Source organism: Portunus trituberculatus, chromosome 33 (assembly GCF_017591435.1).
Source record: "Portunus trituberculatus isolate SZX2019 chromosome 33, ASM1759143v1, whole genome shotgun sequence".
Lineage (NCBI taxonomy): Eukaryota > Metazoa > Arthropoda > Malacostraca > Decapoda > Portunidae > Portunus > Portunus trituberculatus.
In genome coordinates this window covers 10,388,724-10,408,802 of record NC_059287.1, presented here as the reverse complement: position 1 = coordinate 10,408,802, position 20,079 = coordinate 10,388,724, and the positions used below count along the sequence as shown (strand labels likewise).

Below are 20,079 nucleotides of genomic sequence, written 5' to 3'. Positions count from 1 at the left end.
CTTGCTTCTAATTTCCCCCCTCCTCTTTTTTTTTTTTTTCTCTCTCTCTCTCTCTCCCTCTTTGTTGCTTCATGTCTGTGTTTCATGTTCCTTGTTATGTTTTGAGGATTCTATTTTTCCTTTAGTTTTTCTCGTGTGTGTGTGTGTGTGTGTGTGTGTGTGTGTTTTCCTTTGTTTTCATCGGTTTTTGCAGTTTCTTTCTTTCTTTCTTTCTTTTCTGTGCTCGTTGTTTCTTGTGGTATCTAATCGAGTCATCCTGTTTCTTTTCATCTTTTCTTTATTTCTATTCCCACATATTACTTTCCTGCTTTCGTGTGGCATGCTCTCTCTCTCTCTCTCTCTCTCTCTCTCTCTCTCATAATCACTTCAATTTAATACCACCACGAAGGTTAACATCACCCAATCACGCATCACTCTCCCCCAACACGGCCTTAATCACCACCACCACCACCACCACGCGGCCTCCTAACTCAGCCTTGTAATAGGAGCGAGGAAGCAAGAGAGGCAACCCGATACTCAGGCTGATCTGCTTACTGACTACCTGATCACGGCTATAATTCTTTCTCTTCAGTTCGGGATTACCCTTAATAACCTCATCATTCATAAATCACTTGTGATCAAAACGTGTTATGTTCGTTCTTCTTTCATATCTTTTAATCTTCATGAGCCTTTTTTTATATCTTTCCCTCTTGATAAGCCAGTAAATCATAGTTAACTTTTTTTTTTCGTTCTGTTATGCTCGTTTGCTTTCATATATTTGTAATCTTCGTAAGTTTTTTACTTGTCTTGATAAGCCAGGAAATCATAATTATTTTTTTAGCTTTCATTTTTTACGTTTTTTTTTTTTTTCCTTTTTTTACTTGAGATAGATTTTGAAGTGTGTTAATATATTTTTTTTTCCTTGGTAATCCAATAAATCATAAATTACCTGCTTATCTCGCATCTTCTGATTCTCACTAGAGATTGATTGCAGGGCTTGTATTATTTTTTTTATTATGACTTTTTTATTCTTTATACTTGCTCTGTCTTTAACCACAAATCACCTCTTCATCTTTCCAATTTTCACTTGAGATAGAAGGTGATGCATTAATTTCCTCAGGCTGTCGGCAAACAAGAGAAAAGACTCGTCATTTTCATCGATTATCTTTTGATATTCCTTTGAGATTAAAGTATATCAGGTATTAATTCATTCAGTTCCTTCAGGCTGATTTTATCTGTCTATCCTACCTCTACCTTCAGGCTATTGTTGATTAATAAGGCTTGGGGTTTATAGGTGTTCTCACAGGTAGAAGGAATTCAAAGTGGTTAGGAAGATCAGGGTATTAATCTCTCTGACATTTGTTCCTTGCCTTCATATTATTCCACTACTCAGGGTTTTTTTTTTTTCAGTACATTATTAACCTTTTATTTTGCTTTGTTGTTATCTTTGTTATTCATAGAGTCAAAGCCCTTCTCTGGAATGTATGATCATCCTCTTTTCTTTTGTAAGAGTGTAGTGTATTAATCTTCCTGACACTTGCTAGCCTCTCTTCTTTAATATCTGTCCTGTCTAGAGAGTCACAGTCTTGTGTTATATTATCTCCCCCTAACACTTCATTTTTCCTGCTCTTTTGCCTTAATTTCTATGGAGTCTACAGCTTCACAGTTCTTGCATTATATTCTCCCTTGCTTTATTTTCCTAACAACTTACACCATTTATTGTATTAACCATTCTGATGTCTGCTCCTTCAATTCACTCCTACAGAGTCAACAGATTCACAGTCCTTCTTGCAATAGGTCATTGTCCACTATTCAATTCAGTCTCATGCTAACTAAAAGTTCTTCTTGTAATGTCTTCTCTTGCATCACCTTTTTCTTCCCTGTGTATTAATGTCTTGTGTCATGCCCCAGCTCAGCATTCTCATACATTCCAGTGTCATGTCTTGAGTACTTTTAAGAGGATTTCATGTCAGATATTGATTGACAACACACTGGGCTTTTTTTCCTTTTCTGTCTCTTTTTGTTGCCCATTGCCAGTGCTCCTCTAACATAGAAGTGGGTTAAACAAGGATTGGGAAAAATCATCTTGAAAACTGCTATATCTGTTACTTTCAAATATAGTTATGAGAGCTGAGAGCATTTAAGAATACAATTCATTGAATCTTTTAGTTTAGGTTTCATCTGAGGCAGGTATTAATTCATCCAGTTCCTCCGCTTAACATACTTTTGTCACCGCAGGGGTCAGCACACAGAACGGCAAGATATTCCCTGCCACTTTCACAGACAAGGGACCTTACCTGGTGCTTCGTTCCACAAGAATCTTTACAGGCGCCCAGCAGGTAAGACTCCAGATGACAAAGGCTGGAGGGTCTGTAGAGGGACAAAGGAAGAAAGGAAAGTTGGAAAGTGACAGTATGCAAATTGTTTTAGATATTTCTTATCATAAATGCTGTTATAAATGAAAAGGGTAAAAACAGATGAGAAAATATGATTGTTGATGGGTTATTAAGTTAACTGTTATGGATATTTATGTCTTATAGTGAATGAAAAGCAAAGTCAAATGTATTTGAAAGTTTATGAATACTGCAAGGTATGAATTTTATGCTGAACATTATATGACATGAGAGTAAAGGGTGAATCACAAAAAAACAGAATCAGTACTATGTATGAGTGTGTTTTTTGGGTAACAGGGAGTGAGTCTCTCTCTCTCTCTCTCTCTCTCTCTCTCTCTCTCTCTCTCTCTCTCTCTCTCTCTCTCTCTCTCTCTCTCTCTCTCTCTCTCTCTCTCCAACCTCCTTTGATAATCACCTGGCTGGCTGTGTGGCAGATGGTGGACGTGTATGACTGTGCCCTGGGTCTGCTGCGCATTGGACCGTTCAACTATGAGCCTCATGCTGGGGTGGAGCTGCTGCTGCAACAGACAGACGACGTGATCCTGCAGTGCCTCTCTACAACACCGGAGGTGGAGGGCCCCAGCTGGGTCAAAATGGTGTGTGTGTGTGTGTGATGAAATTTTGTATTGAATATTGAGCTTTTGTTTATCAGGTGAGGTTTGTAAGTGTGTAAGCATGAGCTCAGCCTTGCTATTCCCTATCAGGTGCGTGAGGTCCTGAAGCACATCAAGGAGCACCCCTTCCCGGCCGTCACCATCTTCCCAGACAACCGCCCTCACTACTTCCGCCGGGACAACCTGGGCACGTGGTCCCCCGCCGAGCTGCCCAACAACAATGACTCCACACCTGATGCCAATGTGCAGGCCGCTGTGCAGGCCGTGGCTGCCACTGGAGCCTGGACGCAGGCCGGCGGTGTCACCACCACCTCGGCTCCCCCTACCCCAGCAGCTCTCTCCCCCGCACCATGGGGTGCCTCAGTGCCCTCCAGGTAACTCTTGGTCACAATGCCTTTTTTTTTTTTTTTTCCTATTGTTTTTGGGGTAGTGGCCATGAATTTAGGTCTTCCTTTTAGTTTTCAATGTTTTCATGGTTCTTCTTTGAAATAGCCATATTATATTTCTTCAGTATGAGTAATACAGTATTATATTAATCTTGAGAATTAGCTCAGTGTACTCCTGATGACCTTCAGTATTGGTGCAGTGTGGCGAGTAACCTGTAGTATTGTTGCAGTGTTGCCAGAAACCTGTAGCATTGTTGCATTGTGGCCAGTAGCCTGTAGCATTGTCACAACTATCCTTGACAGCCATCCTGCCTCCAGGTATGGCTCCTTGCACCTGGACTGCCGCCTCAAGACCCACCTGGCCGTGCCTCCTGTGGTCAACCCAGGCCAGCACTATGATGACCCACTCCTCAACCCTGTCAAGGACCGTTTCATGCCTGCTTGGCAAGCCTCACAGTTGTGACCATCCTCCTCCCCCTTCCACGACCCCTTTCCTCCGCCAGAAGGCATGGGGGCAGGCTGAATACCTGGCTGGGCGACGTGGCTCAGCGGCGGAGCACAGTCGCCATCCTGCACCGGCCGCCAGAATTCATCGTGCCAAATTGCAGATTGTCACCCACTGCCCGCCGCCACACACCGCTGCCGCGCGCACCCTCTCTCCCGCTGCCGCGCTGCCCTCGTGTTGCTGCACGGCGCTGGTTTTTGTCCTCCTTCATTCCATTCCGTATTGTATTTTGCTTAGACTTAGGTTAGGAAAAATTCTGTAAATTATTGAAGTAACATGATTTCTTCAACTGACAAATGTGAATTGTACATATTACTTACATGTTTGTCGTAGCATTTGATTAGACTAATTGTTGTACTTGTAGGGTTACTGGACGCATCAGAAATGTGGTTAGTGTAGGCATGGAGGTGGCGTGGGCAGGCGGGGGCGGGTGTGGAGGCAGCAGGTGGGGTCTGGATGCACCATTCACCTGGGCTTGTCACCGACCTCCCCTTTTGTGTCTCTCTCTCCCCCTCCCATCCCCAATGTCCCTGTCTCTCTCTCTGTATACCTATCTCTGTTTTTTTCTGTGTGTATATGTTTTCTCTCTCTCTCTCTCTCTCTCTCTCTCTCTCTCTCTCTCTCTCTCTCTCTCTCTCTCTCTCTCTCTCTCTCTCTCTCTCTCTCTCTCTCTCTCTCTCTCTCTCTCTCTCTCTCTCTCTCTCTCTTTGTCCAAGGTGCAATATACACCCCAGGCTGGGGTCATAATCAATATATCCATAATAGTTTTGTTGCATTTTTTGTGTTAAGATTCTTGAGTAACCAGAGTGAAGAAGAGATTGTTTTGCTTTCTTTGTATATAGTGATGCATATTGTAAAAAGAAGTGCAATGGCCACAAGTACAGTCACACTGAAAAGTCCTTCACCCTCCTCATTATCTGCCATTAAGGTGACTTGTTGGGTATGCATTTAAGGAAAGGAACATTGTAATGTCCTCCTTTCACTCATCAGGCAGTCCACAGAAACAATAAGAGATTTATCTAAAGGTGGGATAGATATGTAGTCATGAGAGGTCTTAGCTGAGGACTGAGTGTTTAAGATTTTGTTGTTACCATTGTTCTCCCAGTCACTGCATGGGAAGGTCAAGCTATGAGGGAAATGTAGCAGAGGTTTAATCATACCCACTATGTTAGGTTCCATTCACACATTACTGCTATAGGTTATCTCCCTCTGTCAGCACATCAGGGGCCTTTACTCATTACCAAGGGGATGAGTCTAAGTTTAACAAGGTTGATGATGTAGTAAGACATGAGCTGATGGATGGTTTAGCCCCACAAGTGAAGTCTAATTCCACATCCAGTACCACACACTCCCCATGACCACTTCACTGCCCTTAGTGTGTAGAGCATCCCATAACCACCACCAGTATATCATGATCAAGTAATCTTCCATCAAACATCTTATATTCCATCAAAAGCTTACCATTCTATTTGTTATCCTCGGAATCTTCCATAATTCCCTTTTACTCTCCTATAACTCACCATAACCCTCCACAACTCTCGGAAAATCCCATGTAATGCTGAAAACCACAGAAAAATAAACAGAAACAACATTAGTGAAAGAGTTAGGACTGGGCTGATATGTGACACTTCAGTGTGACTGTACTGAGCTGCACCATACCATGCAGAGGGCCAGGCATTGATCACCATGGCAGCAGGTGAGGAGAGTCCTACCATAGTTATGTCCTGGAAACAAAAGGGAGCATCAAACTGCTGCAGTAAAGTAAGGGAAGGAGTTCATGGAGAGGCGAGATAAATGCTGGTTGAGGATTCTGACAACTGGTGGTGTGCAAGTGAAAGCTGGACGATGATTCTTATTGCTGAGTGTACGTGGAAGTATTCTTTTGTTTTGCTACTGGATATGCATCAACTGGCACTTGTTTGAAGGCGTGTTGGCCAGACCTTCACTTTACTTTACTCAGCAGATGGAATCCCTTGAACCTACTGACTAGAACTGATGATACTGTTCAATAATTGTAATTCCTTATGCATATTATGAATTCATCATTGTAATATATTATGCGTGCTTTTTTATTCTCTCTCTCTCTCTCTCTCTCTCTCTCTCTCTCTCTCTCTCTCTCTCTCTCTCTCTCTCTCTCTCTCTCTCTCTCTCTCTCTCTCTCTCTCTCTCTCTCTCTCTCTCTCTCTCTCTCTTGCTCAGCATCTCTAAGTGTCTTTTTAGGGAACATGTAGTGCTGTTTTCATGATAGTTTAACACGGCAGGTATGCCGCATGTATTTGTGTATTTGTTGGTTATATGAACTCCTACTTTCTTCTTTAGTGGAATGAATCTCTTGGTGATCTGATCCTGACTGTGTAGTGAAAAGTAAAGTTAAAAAAAAGGTGCAAGAATTCCTTGATGTGGTGTGGAGTATCTGCAAAGGATGGACAGCTTATGGAAAAGGAAAAAAAGTACTGAGGCAAGGAAAGGAGTAAATTGTTTAAGTTGACACTGACGTACTCTCATGAAGCATATGCTGCTTGTACCATGTGAGCTGCATAATACTGTCACACAGTCTTTGCTTTCTGTCAAGAATCACATCAGAAGAGCTGCATAATTACATACTTAATATCAGTTTTGCAAGATCTTTATAATGTTTTTCTCCAATTCTCAAGTGAATTTCTATCATTTATTATTCTTTTATCTTTCATATATACATATACTGTATGTGTTTTTTTTTTTTTCACCTTTTTCATTTTCTGTCTTGGATCACATGTGGATTTGCAGTGCAGTCATGTGGGTATGACTTGTCTTAATTTGTTGTGCACTGGCATGAATGTCCGTAAAAGACGAAGCTTTGAGACTGTGTGTTGTCCCCTGAGAGGTCGTGTTCCTGAACAAATGTGTTGGTTGTAGAAACTACCTACTGAAAACCTTGATTGATTGTTATGCCTCCTATATTATAACTTCCTGCATAGATATAAACATTAGGCCTTCATTATGTTAGTTTTTTCTTCATAATCATGCTTATTTCAGCCAGAGTGTGTGTGTGTGTGTGTGTGTGTGTGTGTGTGTGTGTGTGTGTGTGTGTGTGTGTGTGTGTGTGTTATTTGTATCAAAGTTAGATTGGCAGGTTCACTTTTCTTCTCAATCCTGTGAGCTTGGGCTCCTGGTGTGTGGATGGACATGGCAAAAAAAATTTTGATGTTTTTATTCTTTGATCACTTTATAAGGTACTCCAAACAAAATTCATATTTCTTGGAATACCCATTATAGATATATTTACAAATACTGGACGAAAGATTTGTTGTATACTGATGCTTTCTTGATTTCTTTCACTGAGACAACTGTAACAATTGTAATGCCCCTCTGGAGGTACACCATGGAAATACTGAACCATTTATCTGTAGGTGAATGCATTTACTGATAGATATTTACCTGGGACCAAATCTATGACTGAGAAAGTGAAATGCAGTACCTTTGGTGACAGGACCATAATACTGAACTGTCAGGTCCCAAGTTAACTTTTGGGATCTTTGTGTATCTGATCACTACAAAATCTGCTTTATTGTATTACTTTTAACATTCATAAGACTTAAATTACTTTCATAACAGGAATATCAGATTGCCTCTGGAACTAAATTATCCTTTATTTATCATGTAGCTCCTAGTGAATTTCATATAACACCTGTAGAAAAAGAGAACATTTTGAGGAGTGTTACCAAACAAAAGCTGCCATAACATCCCTCATGAGCCACAGCTGATAAGACAAGGTAACCATATTTCCTGAAACTTAATGTGGAACTTCTTATGAAAGAAAATTTAGTTGAATTATTTATAAGCTGAAAAAAATCTTTTACTTATATAATTACTGTCTTGACTTTTCATGAGTGTTTTGAAAAAATAAATAAATAAATAGCATACTATATAGATATAAAAGCTACATTTCTCCATTTGGAACAGAGAAACATGGTCACCTTAGCAGGACACAACATATGCACCAGCTGAACACAAAACTTCCACATTACACATTCATAATTACTCACATATTGCATTGGACACAACAGACTCTTGATATTACGTTAGTGGATGTGTCCACCACAAATGTACTTACTAGTATATGAGCTCTCTTGTAGTACTGTACCTGCCGAGTGGAAGAGGGAAGCATAATGCCAGGCTGGAATAGTTACTGTCCCCACCAATTTGTCTTTGCAATGGTTACTGTCCTCACTATGAACTGATGAAGATTCTTACAGTCAGGTGTGGCTTAGATGTGTGTGTCCCTACAGAGCATGATTAGAATGCAACACGAATACCAGGAGCAGAAACTAAAGGCAACATCCATCATACAAGTTAACATCCTTCAGTCTTCATTATTTTGTATTTTATAGCAAACATTGTCATATTTGCCTTTTGTTATTGTTATTGTTTTTTACATCTTGTTGTTATGTAAAGGCCTCTGAAGCTACTTGTATGAACCATTTATGTAACTAAAGAACATCCCGCAGGTGTTTTCAGGATAGCTTAGGAACAAGAGAGTTTTCCAGAGTCATATCTAGGATTCATAATGGCCAAAGGAACTTCCAGAATTCTTAGGGACTTTATTGTATGAAGGTATAAAGGTTAAGTTTTTTGAGGAATTTAAAATATATTGCCTACAGAGGAATACCTATAGGAATGGGTCATTGATAAGATTCAAGTGTCTGAGCATTGCAATATCTATTGGAGAGAGAGATACTTGGAGAAACACAAGGGAAGCTGTAAGAAGCCATCAGGATATTAGAAAAAAAAAAAAGAAAGAAAATATAGTAATGACATATGTTTTGTACTAAGATCCTCTCAGCATTCTTTCCTGGACACACCTGTGGGACCATCACCCTTAGAGAGGCTCAACTGCCACCCTCATAGCCACTTAAACCCTAAACATGAAATACCACTTAAAAGAAAGTAAATTAAGAATGTCAGTTTTTAAGCTACACAAGTTAGAGACAAACCTTTATTGTTTTTATTGTCATTATTGATATTATTATTATGTCATTGTGAAGGCATACTCCCTAATCATCTTTTATGGTTCAGTGTATTGTATACTGATTGTAAAGAAATATTTTGTTGCATTAGCATTTCTTTCATTTTCATGTATCTTTCTGTAGCATTTATTATTATTATTATTATTATTATTATTATTATTATTATTATTATCATTATTATTACTAATTTTTTGTATGTTTTTCCCACTCAAATGTTTTATTTACTAGTGGCTATTTAATTTTCTTGTAGGATGAGAAAAAAATATGATGGGTATGGATAATGCTTTTTTCCTTTGTATATAATTAGGTAGTGAATTATATAAAAAGAACAAGAACTGTACCAAAATATTAGTGATTATTTAGCGACTGGTCGGCTCAGATGACGGAGATCGAGTCGAGGGCAGCAAGCTATCAGGGGAGTAATGGACGGTTGGGAAAAGTAGAACACAAATAAACATCTTCAATAAAAATGTACCTGCATCTTTATTTTACTCACATGTGTATTCCACTGATATGCTTAAGTGCTCTGCTTCTCCTCCTCTTCCTGCTTTTCATTTTTCCTGACTCAACTCACAACAAAGAAGCAGTTGTGAGCTAAGTCACTGAGTGTGCTAACCATTACACTATGCAGTGTATGTGTGTGTGTGTGTATATTTACTTAGTTGTATTTGCCTAATTGTATTGTACAGGGTTCAAGTGGGGCTCATAGTGTCCGTCTCCATGTCTCCATTTATCCAATTTTTCCTTAAAGTTATGCACAATATATGCTGTGACAACTTCATTATTCAATGCATTCCACTTTTCCACCATTCTATGTGGAAAACTATTTTCCAATATCCTTCACACACTGCCTCATCCTAATCTTTACATGTCCTCTTGTCCTTCTGTTTTCTTCTGTCACCAGCACCAGGTCTTCCTTGTTTATCTTTTCAATGCCATTGACTATCTTGTACATTGTTGTTAGGTCTCCGCATTTTTTTCTATCTTGTAAGGTTGGCAGTCCCATTTCCTTCAGCCATTCTTCATGTATTAGGTCCTTTAGTTCTGGCACCATCTTTGTAGCAGTCTTCTGTATCCATTCTAATCTTCTTTATCTCTTTTAGTGCTTGGAGACCACACCAAAGCTGCATATTTCAGTTTTGGATGTATCGTGCTTGTGATAATTATTTTCATCATATCTGTCCATGAATTGAAATGCCACTCTTATATTAGTCAACAGTGTGTGTGTGTGTGTGTATTTATCTAGTTATATTTACCTAGTTGTATTGTATGGAGGGGGGAACTATGCTTGTGTTGTCCCATCTTTGTATCTTTTAGTGTCTAATGAGGTCTTAGTTATGTATCGTCTTTGTTTCATGTGTCCACTATCCTGTCGGGGGAGCTGTTCTTGAAATTTCTTCTGTAATTATTGTTTCTGAGGGTTTTTTTCAATGGCCTCCAGTATCCCATGTATCCCATTTTAGTAAATCTTCCATATCAGTAACCTCCATGTTCCTCATGATTCTGTATTTGGTTATCAAGTTGCCCCTTTCTCTTCTTTGCTCCAGCATGGGCTGGTCTACTCTTTCCAGTCTCTCTCCATATGGTAAATCAGCATGGGTTACAACCAACTTTGTAATTGTCCTTTGTATCCTCTCAAGCTTTTTGATGTTCTTTTTTGTACTGGGTGACCACAATACTGCTGCATACTCTCATCTTGGTCTTTTATTAGAGTGACTAACTTTTCTTCACCATTTCTTCATCTACTTAAGTGAATGCCACTAAAATTTCTCAATAAGTTGTAGGTTTCCCCAACAATTTTACAACTTTGCTTATCTGGTGACATGTCATCTTTAATAAACACTCCTAGATCTTTTTCAACTTTTACCTTTTAAATTTTTGTTTCTCTGAGCTTAAAGAATCCTGATACCCTGTTTCTGCTGTTTCCAAATTCCATCATGCAGCACTTCTTGATGTTAAAATTAATTTCCCATTTTTTGCTCCATTCCCAGAGTTTATCAAGATCATGAACATTGTGATATTCTGCTGTCATTTTCCTGACTTTTTCTTAATAGTTTTGCATCATCGGCCAAGAAACTCATGCCCATATCATTCACATATATGGCAAACATTATTGGAACCAACACAGAATCCTGTGGGACTCCACTTATAACTTCTTTCCAAGTGGAACTCTTTTCTCTGATTGTTGCTGTTGTTATTTTTGTTTTGGGCCACAATGACCAAGAGGGATGAATGAGCCCTGGAATCTACCTGTGACGGTGTCACAGGCACAGGAGCTGTCCTCTTTTCTTAAGGAAGACGCAGGTGAGGTGGATGACAGCCGCTTGCCGTGAGGGGGTTGGACTCCTGCTGCTGCCATCAGGCTGGGCAGGTCAAAAGTAGTCACTCCCAGGGAGTGGAGTTGGCTACGGAGGAGGACTCATTCAGAGCGTAAGTGCGAGCAATACAGCAGGAAATGTTCAATGCTTTTCTCGGTGGTCTTGCACTAAGGGCAGTAAGGGTCAGTGGAGGTGAGCCGTGAGTGTTGTGTGTCTGAGGCGGAGGTGCGTGAGTGACATCTAGGGCGCAGGAAGTCTTTCTTACCCACGGCTGGGAGAAAGGAATCAACTCAGTATAGGCCTAGAGAGGTGATGCACAGAGCAGGGCCGAGCAATGGTCCCACAAGGAGTGGCAGGTGCGAGAGATGAGGTGCTTGGCTGTGGAGTGTGGTAGCACAAAGGGTGTTGTGTTTACCTCCGAGAGGGTCATCTTAGCTGCGGCATCAACGACCTTGTTTCCTCTGATTCCTGAGTGGGAAGACACCCATTGCAGGATCACCTCCTAGCCCTTAGATGTGAGGTGGAGGAGGGCGCGCTGAATGGCATGAGCTAGGGCTATGGAAGAAGATGGGTGACGAGACCGTAGGAGGTGGAGGGACAAGAGGAAGCCTGTGTAGACAACTGCCCTGCCTCTGGCAGACTGAGGCGTGGTGGTCCAGACCCAAGTTAGCACATAGCACTGAGAGAGGATGGGAGGGAGGCAGAGCACCTCTCTTTTGTGTGTGGCCAGAGGAGGGACACCACTCTCGGCATGGAGGAAGACAACTGGAGAGGAGCACATGACACCTAAGGAGACACTCAGAGCTGCATTCTGAATGGTGTCCAGCCTGGTGAAGGTGGAAGGGGCCGCCACCCCATAAATGCTGCCGCTATACATAATCCTGGTGGTGATGGTGGTGCGGTACTACTGCAGCGGATCTCAATTAGCTCCCCACCGGATGCCGGCAATCCTCTTCATGACATTGAGCTGTCTCATACAAGAGATGCTCATGTGGTCAATGTGGCTGGCCCAGGTGAGGAGAGAGCCCTCGAGCAGCAGTCCCAGGAAGGTGTGGTGCCTGGTGTAAGGTACAGGCTTACCATTCAGGAAAATGGTAGATGGTTTAAGGATCTTCTTGAGGGTGAAGCACATCACAACACTCAAGTCTTTCCAAACTTTAAGTCCCCAGACAGCCACCCAGTCCTCGACTGCCTATGCAGCCTCCTGCAGGCACCGCTGAGACTCAGCTTGTGTCACTGCCCTGCTGACAATGGTGATGTCGTCAGCCTAAATGAGAAGGTGAGAGTGGCAAGGAACGTGGAAGTCTGACAGGAGGACATTAGAGAGAAGGGGGTTGAGAATGAAGCCCTGAAGGACACCCCTCCAGATAGTGTGTGAGGCTGACATGGAGGTGCCCACTGCAACTTGGAAGAAGCGACTGGAGAGGTAGGATTTGACCCAAGCAAGGGTATACCAGTGATTCTCATGCAGGCAAGCTTGTAAAGTACTCCCTTGTTTGGTGCTGTGTCAAAGACCCTCTCATGATCAAGGAAGAGAGCAGACATGATCCCTCATAGGCAGTATGTATCGTAGATGTGGTATTCCATCTGCGTCAGGACATAAGGGTGCTGCAGCGAGGATGAAAACCACACTGTGCCTCCCTCAGCAGGTGGTTGTCCTCCATCCACTAGGTCAGTTGAGTGGTAATGAGCCACTCCATGAGCTTCCCAATGCAAGAGAGAAGGGCTATCAGTCTGTAGGCCAAAGGCAGTATTGGGTCCTTGCCAGGTTTGGTAATGAGGATAAGGACGGATGACTTCCAGCAGGACGGGAATTAACCTGTCAGCCAACTGGTGTTGTAGATTTGCAGGTCAGCCCATACGGTAAAAGGGAGGTGTGTGAGGAATTCGTAGAAAATACGATCGTGACCTGCAGCTTTTCCTGGTCTCAGGGAGGACTGTGTCTGACACAGTTCTGCTGCTGTGAATAGCAGGGCAAGCTCCAGGGGATCCTACATGCAGGAAGTCCTAGGTCCTTCCAGTGGGGGAGGTGGAGAGGGAAGAGCATCTAGGCCTGAAGGATAGTCTTTGTGCAAGCAGCATTGAAGCAGTATTACTCCTTACCTGGGCGATGGGGTGTTTGGCAGGTGGTAAGGTGGAAGGCTGTCTAGCTTGCTGTGTCCAGAGGCTGTTGCAGTGCTAGCAGTGCCTCCTTGAGGGGTAGAGTGGAGAAAAATGGGGAGTCATGCAGCATGGACTCAAATGTCGGCCACTCAGCCAGTGTCAATCTCTATCAAGGTAAACATCCGGAATGGGGCCTGAGAGTGGTCTAGGGAAGAGAGGCCAGGACAGGGTGGTAATCACTCCCCATGTAAGGACCAGTGGAGAACATAGGTGTGGCGAGGGATGGGTTGCCTAAGGCTGTCGCACTGTGGAGGTTACCAGGTCTGGTGGGCTGAGGAGACACAGATGCGGGAAGCTCAGGAGGAATTGGAAGAGGACGCTGCCAGGGGTGTGTCTGTGGATCAGGGACAGATTAGGGTCCCACAGATGGTGGAAGGCATTGAAGTCCCCCATCACCAATACAGGAAGTGGGAGGGAGGAGAGGTAATGCTCCAGTTCCTGGACAGTGGCTGCTCCACCAGGGTTGTAACATACTGCCACTGTAAGTCAGCCCCTTTGGAGACTTACTCAGGCAGCGGCCACCTCTTGATAACCACCAGGCCATCTGGGAAGCCAGAGCTCAGTGTACACGAGCTCCTGTCAGAGGGCAAGGAGAACCTCTCCACCACATCGCTACTGGCAATCCTCCCTGATGATGTTATAACCAGGTAGGGAGAGAGCGATGAGAGGGGGGAAGCCACATTTCACACAATTTGACCACCACAGGAAGTGTGTCCCCAGGTAGATGCAAAACCCTTGAGTTGTCCTGGGGAAAGATCTGGCATTCCAGAGGAGAAAGGTGAGGACCATCACTGGATAAAGGATGACACGAACATGGAGAAGGAGGGCCACAGAGTGGAGAGAATGTCCAGCAGGGAGGTACCTGCTTGATAGAAGCAGTAGCACTTCATAAGAAGGAAGACAATGTTTGGGAGAAGCTCCTCCTCACCAGCTGGTGAGGGGCATGGAGGAGGTGATTGGGCTCAGGGCCAGGGTGGAGGTGGTGGCCACCACCCCATGGCACTCCTCAGCAGGTGATGCTGGGGTATCTGGGAGATGTCAAGGACCTTACAACTGTCAAAGGCCCTGAAATCTTCCCAGATATCATCTAGGTTGGCCAGCTCCAACAGGCCCCACTTTGGCATGTGGGTAGGGGACGCCCTCTCGCTCAGTGCGAAGGAAGGCATGGAGAGCTCTGGGACTTTGGAGAGAATATCTTCATGGATGACAATGATGAGCGCAGACCCATTGTCCAAGAACCTCGTTTCTCCCTCCATCTAGTGAAGCTAGAATGGGCAAGGGCTTGGACCACCAACCGAGGGTTTTTAAAAACCTCACACCGGTCTTTACTCTGAGGAAGAAGGAGGCTGTGGTAAGAAGAGGATTGGTGGTGTCAACGGGCCACCGTGGTACAGTGGAACCATGCGTGCTTTGGGGTCCGAGGGGTCTCCAAGCGCACGGATTCGAATCCTGGCCACGGTGCGAGTGTAGGTTGGGCTTCCTCACTCAGGGCAACGGTTTCCTACCAGGTGGGCTTTGAGATAGGAGGTACTCCAAAAAGTATCCCCTTTAGCCCAGAAATTCCCGTGAAAAGCCCCACATGGCCGGTGGACATCTTTATCCTCTTGTTCAACGGAGAGAGATCCTGCTGGTGTCTGAGGGGTCCACCATTGCGGCGTCCTCATTTGTAACAAGGGGGAAACGCCAGCGGCCACAGGCCCACCTGATCTAAGATCTCCAAAGCACTTGGCAGGTAACACTACAGAAACAGCGAGGGAAACCAGCGCAAGTGGAAAAGAAAGTCCCAGACGTCTACACGCGATGGCTGTCAGAACCGAAGGAACTCTTTTTTTTTCTCTCTGATTGTTACCCTCATTTCTTTTTTATTTAACACTACAGAAACAGCGAGGGAAACCAGCGCAAGTGGAAAAGAAAGTCCCAGACGTCTACACGCGATGGCTGTCAGAACCGAAGGAACTCTTTTTTTCTCTGATTGTTACCCTCATTTCTTTTTATTGTTTAATCTTTCATCCAGTCTAATTGTGACGCTGATGACAACGCCATAGCCAAAGTACGGGTCGCGATGCGGCCCACGCATGCGCGGCGCGTCCCCAATGGAGCTCGAGGTGTATAAAATGCGGGAGATGACAAAGCTCGAGGAGGACGCTGGTAACAATGTGTGCCTTCTCGCACACCGCCACTGTTATTTTAACAGCCTCATACTACACCTTGACGGGCTCTACAGAGCCCGTGTCAGCAGATGCTGACAAACCTTAACAACGACAACAACAACGATAAAGCTCGTGGCAGTCCGCCGGCGGCTTCGGGGGCCAAAAACACTTTTCTCTCCTCTTCTTCCCTCTCCCTTCCTTCTGGCAAGACGCACCCGTGCCCAGAGTTCCTTCTTCCTCCCTCCTCTGGCGAGACAGTATCCAGTCCCCAAAGTTTCTTCTTCCTTCCCCTCCCCCCATCCCATCTGGGGAGACGGTCCGAGACGCAGTACATAGTCCCCAAAGTTCCACCCCTATTCTTCCTTCCCGGCCGGACTGACGTTGCCGCACTGCCCTGTCTGGGGTCACTGTGTGTTGTCTCATTCCCATCGTGCCCCTCACGCCGTCACCAGGAGCAAAGAGGAACAGAACGAAGTGCTCTGGGACCCAAAAGCCCGCCGAGACGCACCCCGTCGCTTGGCCACTATCATCACGCACAGGGCGGGAGCCGCCTTGAACATACGAGCTGCCTGAACCTCCGTTATTACTCCGTGACGCTGACGTGAAACTTGTACTGCAGTGATGGGGAATCTGTCTACGCCGGACCGCCTACCACTCACGTAATATAGATTTAGCTGTACATTGTAAATAAAAGGAGGAAAATTAAGGATTCCATCGTTTCCCTGGGCCTCGGAGGAAGAACACTTAGCCTATTAATATTAACACTCCCAGGCCCAGTACCCCTCTCATGATCTCTAATTTTCTTATTAATTTCGTGTGTGGCACCTTATCAAATGCCTTTTTGAGATCTTTTGGCGTACCGGAACAATCAATAGAAAAGGAAATGTCTGTGGATACGTCTCAGGCTAAGGCGGGTTAACACGTGCCAATTTGTGATTGAAATTGCAAGTTGCTAGAAGTATCGACTGAGTCTATCTAGTCGGAAAACGTCACACATAGCGATTGGAAAGTATCGACTAGTTAGCGCCTTGGCGGGAAGTGAATGTAAACAAACAGCTACCCGCAAAGATGTCTTCCTCCAGTCTTGATGCTGAAGCGGTGGTTGCTCTTCTTTTGGCGTACCACAGGAGTCAACAGAAAAGAAAATGCCTGTGGATACGTCCCTGGCTAAGTAGAAAGAAAGAAATGAGTGTTTACCATACACTAACCTTAAGACTATGCACAATTGCGATGACAAGTCTTCAATTTTCACCTCCAACAACACTCTGCATTGAAGGAAATAGTTCTTGGAGAGCGGCACCTGTCTCGTCGAACGCCAATTTGCTGATTTTTTTTTTTCTGTAGAATTCACTTTTATGGTCCCAGATGTGCTCTTTTCCCTCACTAACTCCAAATTCTTCTTCTCTATATCGACACCACATTTTTAAACCTTACTCCGTGAAGTCACAGCGTAATAAAGTCGCAAATCGACTGAACTAGATCAACATGTTGGTCTTGTTTTGCGACTCGTTTATCCAGTCGCTATGCAAGGATATTCAGACAAACTCTACTGACTTACAATTTCAGTCGCAAACTGGCACGTGTAAACCCGTCTTTTGTGACTGGCAGTAACTCAATATGCAATGGTACTGCAACTTATATTAGATCCGCCATCTAAGTACCCATAGAATGTTAATTTAATGACAAACACAAATTCAAAATGCAATGGTACTGTAAAGGATATTTGTTAGATCAGACATCTAAGTAGGTACCCACGGAAATCTTATGAACCCCCTGAAGGTTCGCAACCCCATGCTGAGAACTCTAGATGTTTTATTCATCTTGCCTTGATTACTTTCTCACATATTTTTGCTACGACGCTTGTTAGGGATTTGTTGGATCTTCCTTATACCCTTCTTTATAAATTAGTACCAATCTATGAAGTCTTCCAGACCAGATATTTTTTCTTCCTTTATAGAGAGCACTTAATTGTAGGTACTATAAATTTTGTCAGCTATCGTAGTTCCTTTCTAGAATCCTTTAGTATCCAATTTGCAATTCCGTCTGGTCCGTGTGATTTTCTTAATCCAAATTATTCATTATTCTCATAATTTCGTGTGTGTGTGTTTCACTGTTTGTTTGATCTGCTGCAGTCTCTGACGAGACAGCCAGACGTTACCCTACGGAACGAGCTCAGAGCTCATTATTTCCGATCTTCGGATAGGCCTGATCAGACCAGGCACACACCACACACCGGGACAACAAGGTCACAACTCCTCGATTTACATCCCGTACCTACTCACTGCTAGGTGAACAGGGGCTACACGTGAAAGGAGACACACCCAAATATCTCCACCCGGCCGGCGAATCGAACCCCGTTCCTCTGGCTTGTGAAGCCAGCACTCTAACCACTGAGCTACACACGTGTGTGTGTGTGTGTGTGTGTGTGTGTGTGTAAATTCACCTCAGTCGTCTGCTGGTCACCCAGCCAGTCTTCCCCATTACGGAGCGAGCTCAGAGCTCATAGACCAATCTTCGGGTAGGACTGAGACCACATCACACACAACACACACCGGGAAAGCGAGGCCACAACCCCTCGAGTTACATCCCGTACCTATTTACTGCTAGGTGAACAGGGGCCACACATTAAGAGGCTTGCCCATTTTCCTCGCCGCGCCGGGACTCGAACCCGCCCCTCTCGATTGTGAGTCGAGCGTGCTAACCACGATTTAGGTCTGTATCTAAATCGTGGTGCTAACCACTACACTACGTGGTGTGTGTGTGTGTGTGTGTGTGTGTGTGTGTGTTTTATCAATTATAAGTGGAATTTTAGTTACGACCCATGACATACGTACAGTCCCATAAATCGGTCGAGGATGTATACACTATAGCTGCATAGCATTACATGATTACACCACTTCCATTATCACCGTCGGCGTCGGCATCACGAGCCTTTGATAACTGCAGTACCACTTCCTGTGGCTCTAAATGAAATCTGACGGAACGTTTTCATTGTTATATTTGCCAGCCTATATTATCATCACAACACTGCCACTTGTTATTGCCTTATTCATCATTTCGCAAGGTTTAGATCAGTGGTTCTTAACCTTTTTACTATCACGCCCCCTCTAGGAACTGCTCTTTCCCTCCACGCCTCCCTTGCATCTTTAGACAAATTTCACTCCCAGATTTAAAAAGAAAATAAAAAAATGTCTTTTTAGTCCATTTAATAAGCATGAATTACATTAGTGAGATATTTGACACAGCTCTAAGCTACCAGATCTTGAATACATGGTTAGTGAGATATTTGACACTGCTTCTTAGCTACCAGATCTTGAATACATGGTTAGTGAGATATTTGACACTGCTTTTTAGCTACCAGATCTAGAATACATGGTTAGTGAGATATTTGACACTGCTTCTTAGCTACCAGATCTTGAATACATGGTCGAATGCTTGAAAGTGCACAACGTACGTCCCCTTCAACGTTCAGGCGGTTTCTGTACTTGGTTTTGATAGCAACGAGCTCTTGTCATGAAAATAACTCATAAATGGAAAAACTTCTACTTTTCACCTGAGGTTCGTGCCCACCCTAGAAATCATCCACGTCCCCATAGGGAGGGCGCGCCCCCCAGATTAAGAACCACTGGTATATATCATTCACACGAGGCTCGTATCTTCAGTTTGAGATAAATATACATGCCTTCTGCTGAATTATAATCAGTAATAGAGACGATCAAGAAACTTGGCAATAATACTAAACTAGCTTCATGATAATACTTTCAATTTATCTATTAGTCTTTACACTAAGTCAAAAAGTATATTAACGTATTTGTCAAGTCTCGGTTTTATGGCCACGCGATAGTGCGGCGATACAGCACAGCGTCGTGAATGGAGAGATGAAAAGTGTGTGTGTGTGCGTGTGTGCGTGGCAGCGTGCTGTAGCCGTAGGTACTTCGAAAAACTTTTCTCTCGTCACGGTTATAAAGGCCACATGAATTATTGGCTATGTTCTCAATGTTTTTTTTTTTGTGATAGTAATGTACCTAGAAATCTTATAGACCCATTTGAGAGTGAAGGAGATGTGACACAGTGTTTCAGGATCCGCGACCACAGACTACTTCAGGTAATAGAGATTACCTGTAACTTCCAACTTTTTTTCTTAATTTTCTGCTATTTGCTCAAGAAACCGGAAGTGTTGGAGAGAGAGAGAGAGAGAGAGAGAGAGAATTACGTAGGTGCAGTACAAATGGACGCAACATCAGTGTGATCCAGTCACGTTACTGCCTGGTTGACGAACAGCGACCAATAACGAAAAGAAACTAATGGTAATGTCATATAGCAAAACTCTGGTACAGATTCGTGCAAAATCCTTTTAAAAAAAGGGAAGAAAGGCAAATGATGTCAGCAGGAAAATACATGGGAAATGGTACAGTACTTGAAGTGTTCTACCTATGCATTAAAGTGAAAAATAAAGTACGTATGTTATATGGTTATGCATTGAAAAACAAAGCTTTGAAGACATTTCTTTATCTAATTATTCGAATTTGCAGAGAATTAATACATGTATAGACACATTGCCAGTG

General features: G+C 43.5%; 1 protein-coding gene across 2 annotated transcripts in view; it reads left to right on the top strand.

Annotated features, from left to right (window-relative positions):
- LOC123512186 (protein N-terminal asparagine amidohydrolase-like) overlaps positions 1 to 8,973 on the top strand; it is a 226,492-nt gene extending 217,519 nt beyond the window's left edge. For both annotated transcript variants that reach the window (XM_045268428.1, XM_045268427.1), the window contains 4 exons: positions 2,218 to 2,318; positions 2,807 to 2,968; positions 3,077 to 3,360; positions 3,691 to 8,973. In XM_045268428.1, the coding sequence (XP_045124363.1) occupies positions 2,218 to 2,318; positions 2,807 to 2,968; positions 3,077 to 3,360; positions 3,691 to 3,835 (692 nt within the window). In that variant the 3' untranslated portion in view covers positions 3,836 to 8,973. The remainder of the gene's footprint in view (positions 1 to 2,217; positions 2,319 to 2,806; positions 2,969 to 3,076; positions 3,361 to 3,690) is intronic.
- The last annotated feature ends 11,106 nt before the right edge of the window (positions 8,974 to 20,079 follow it).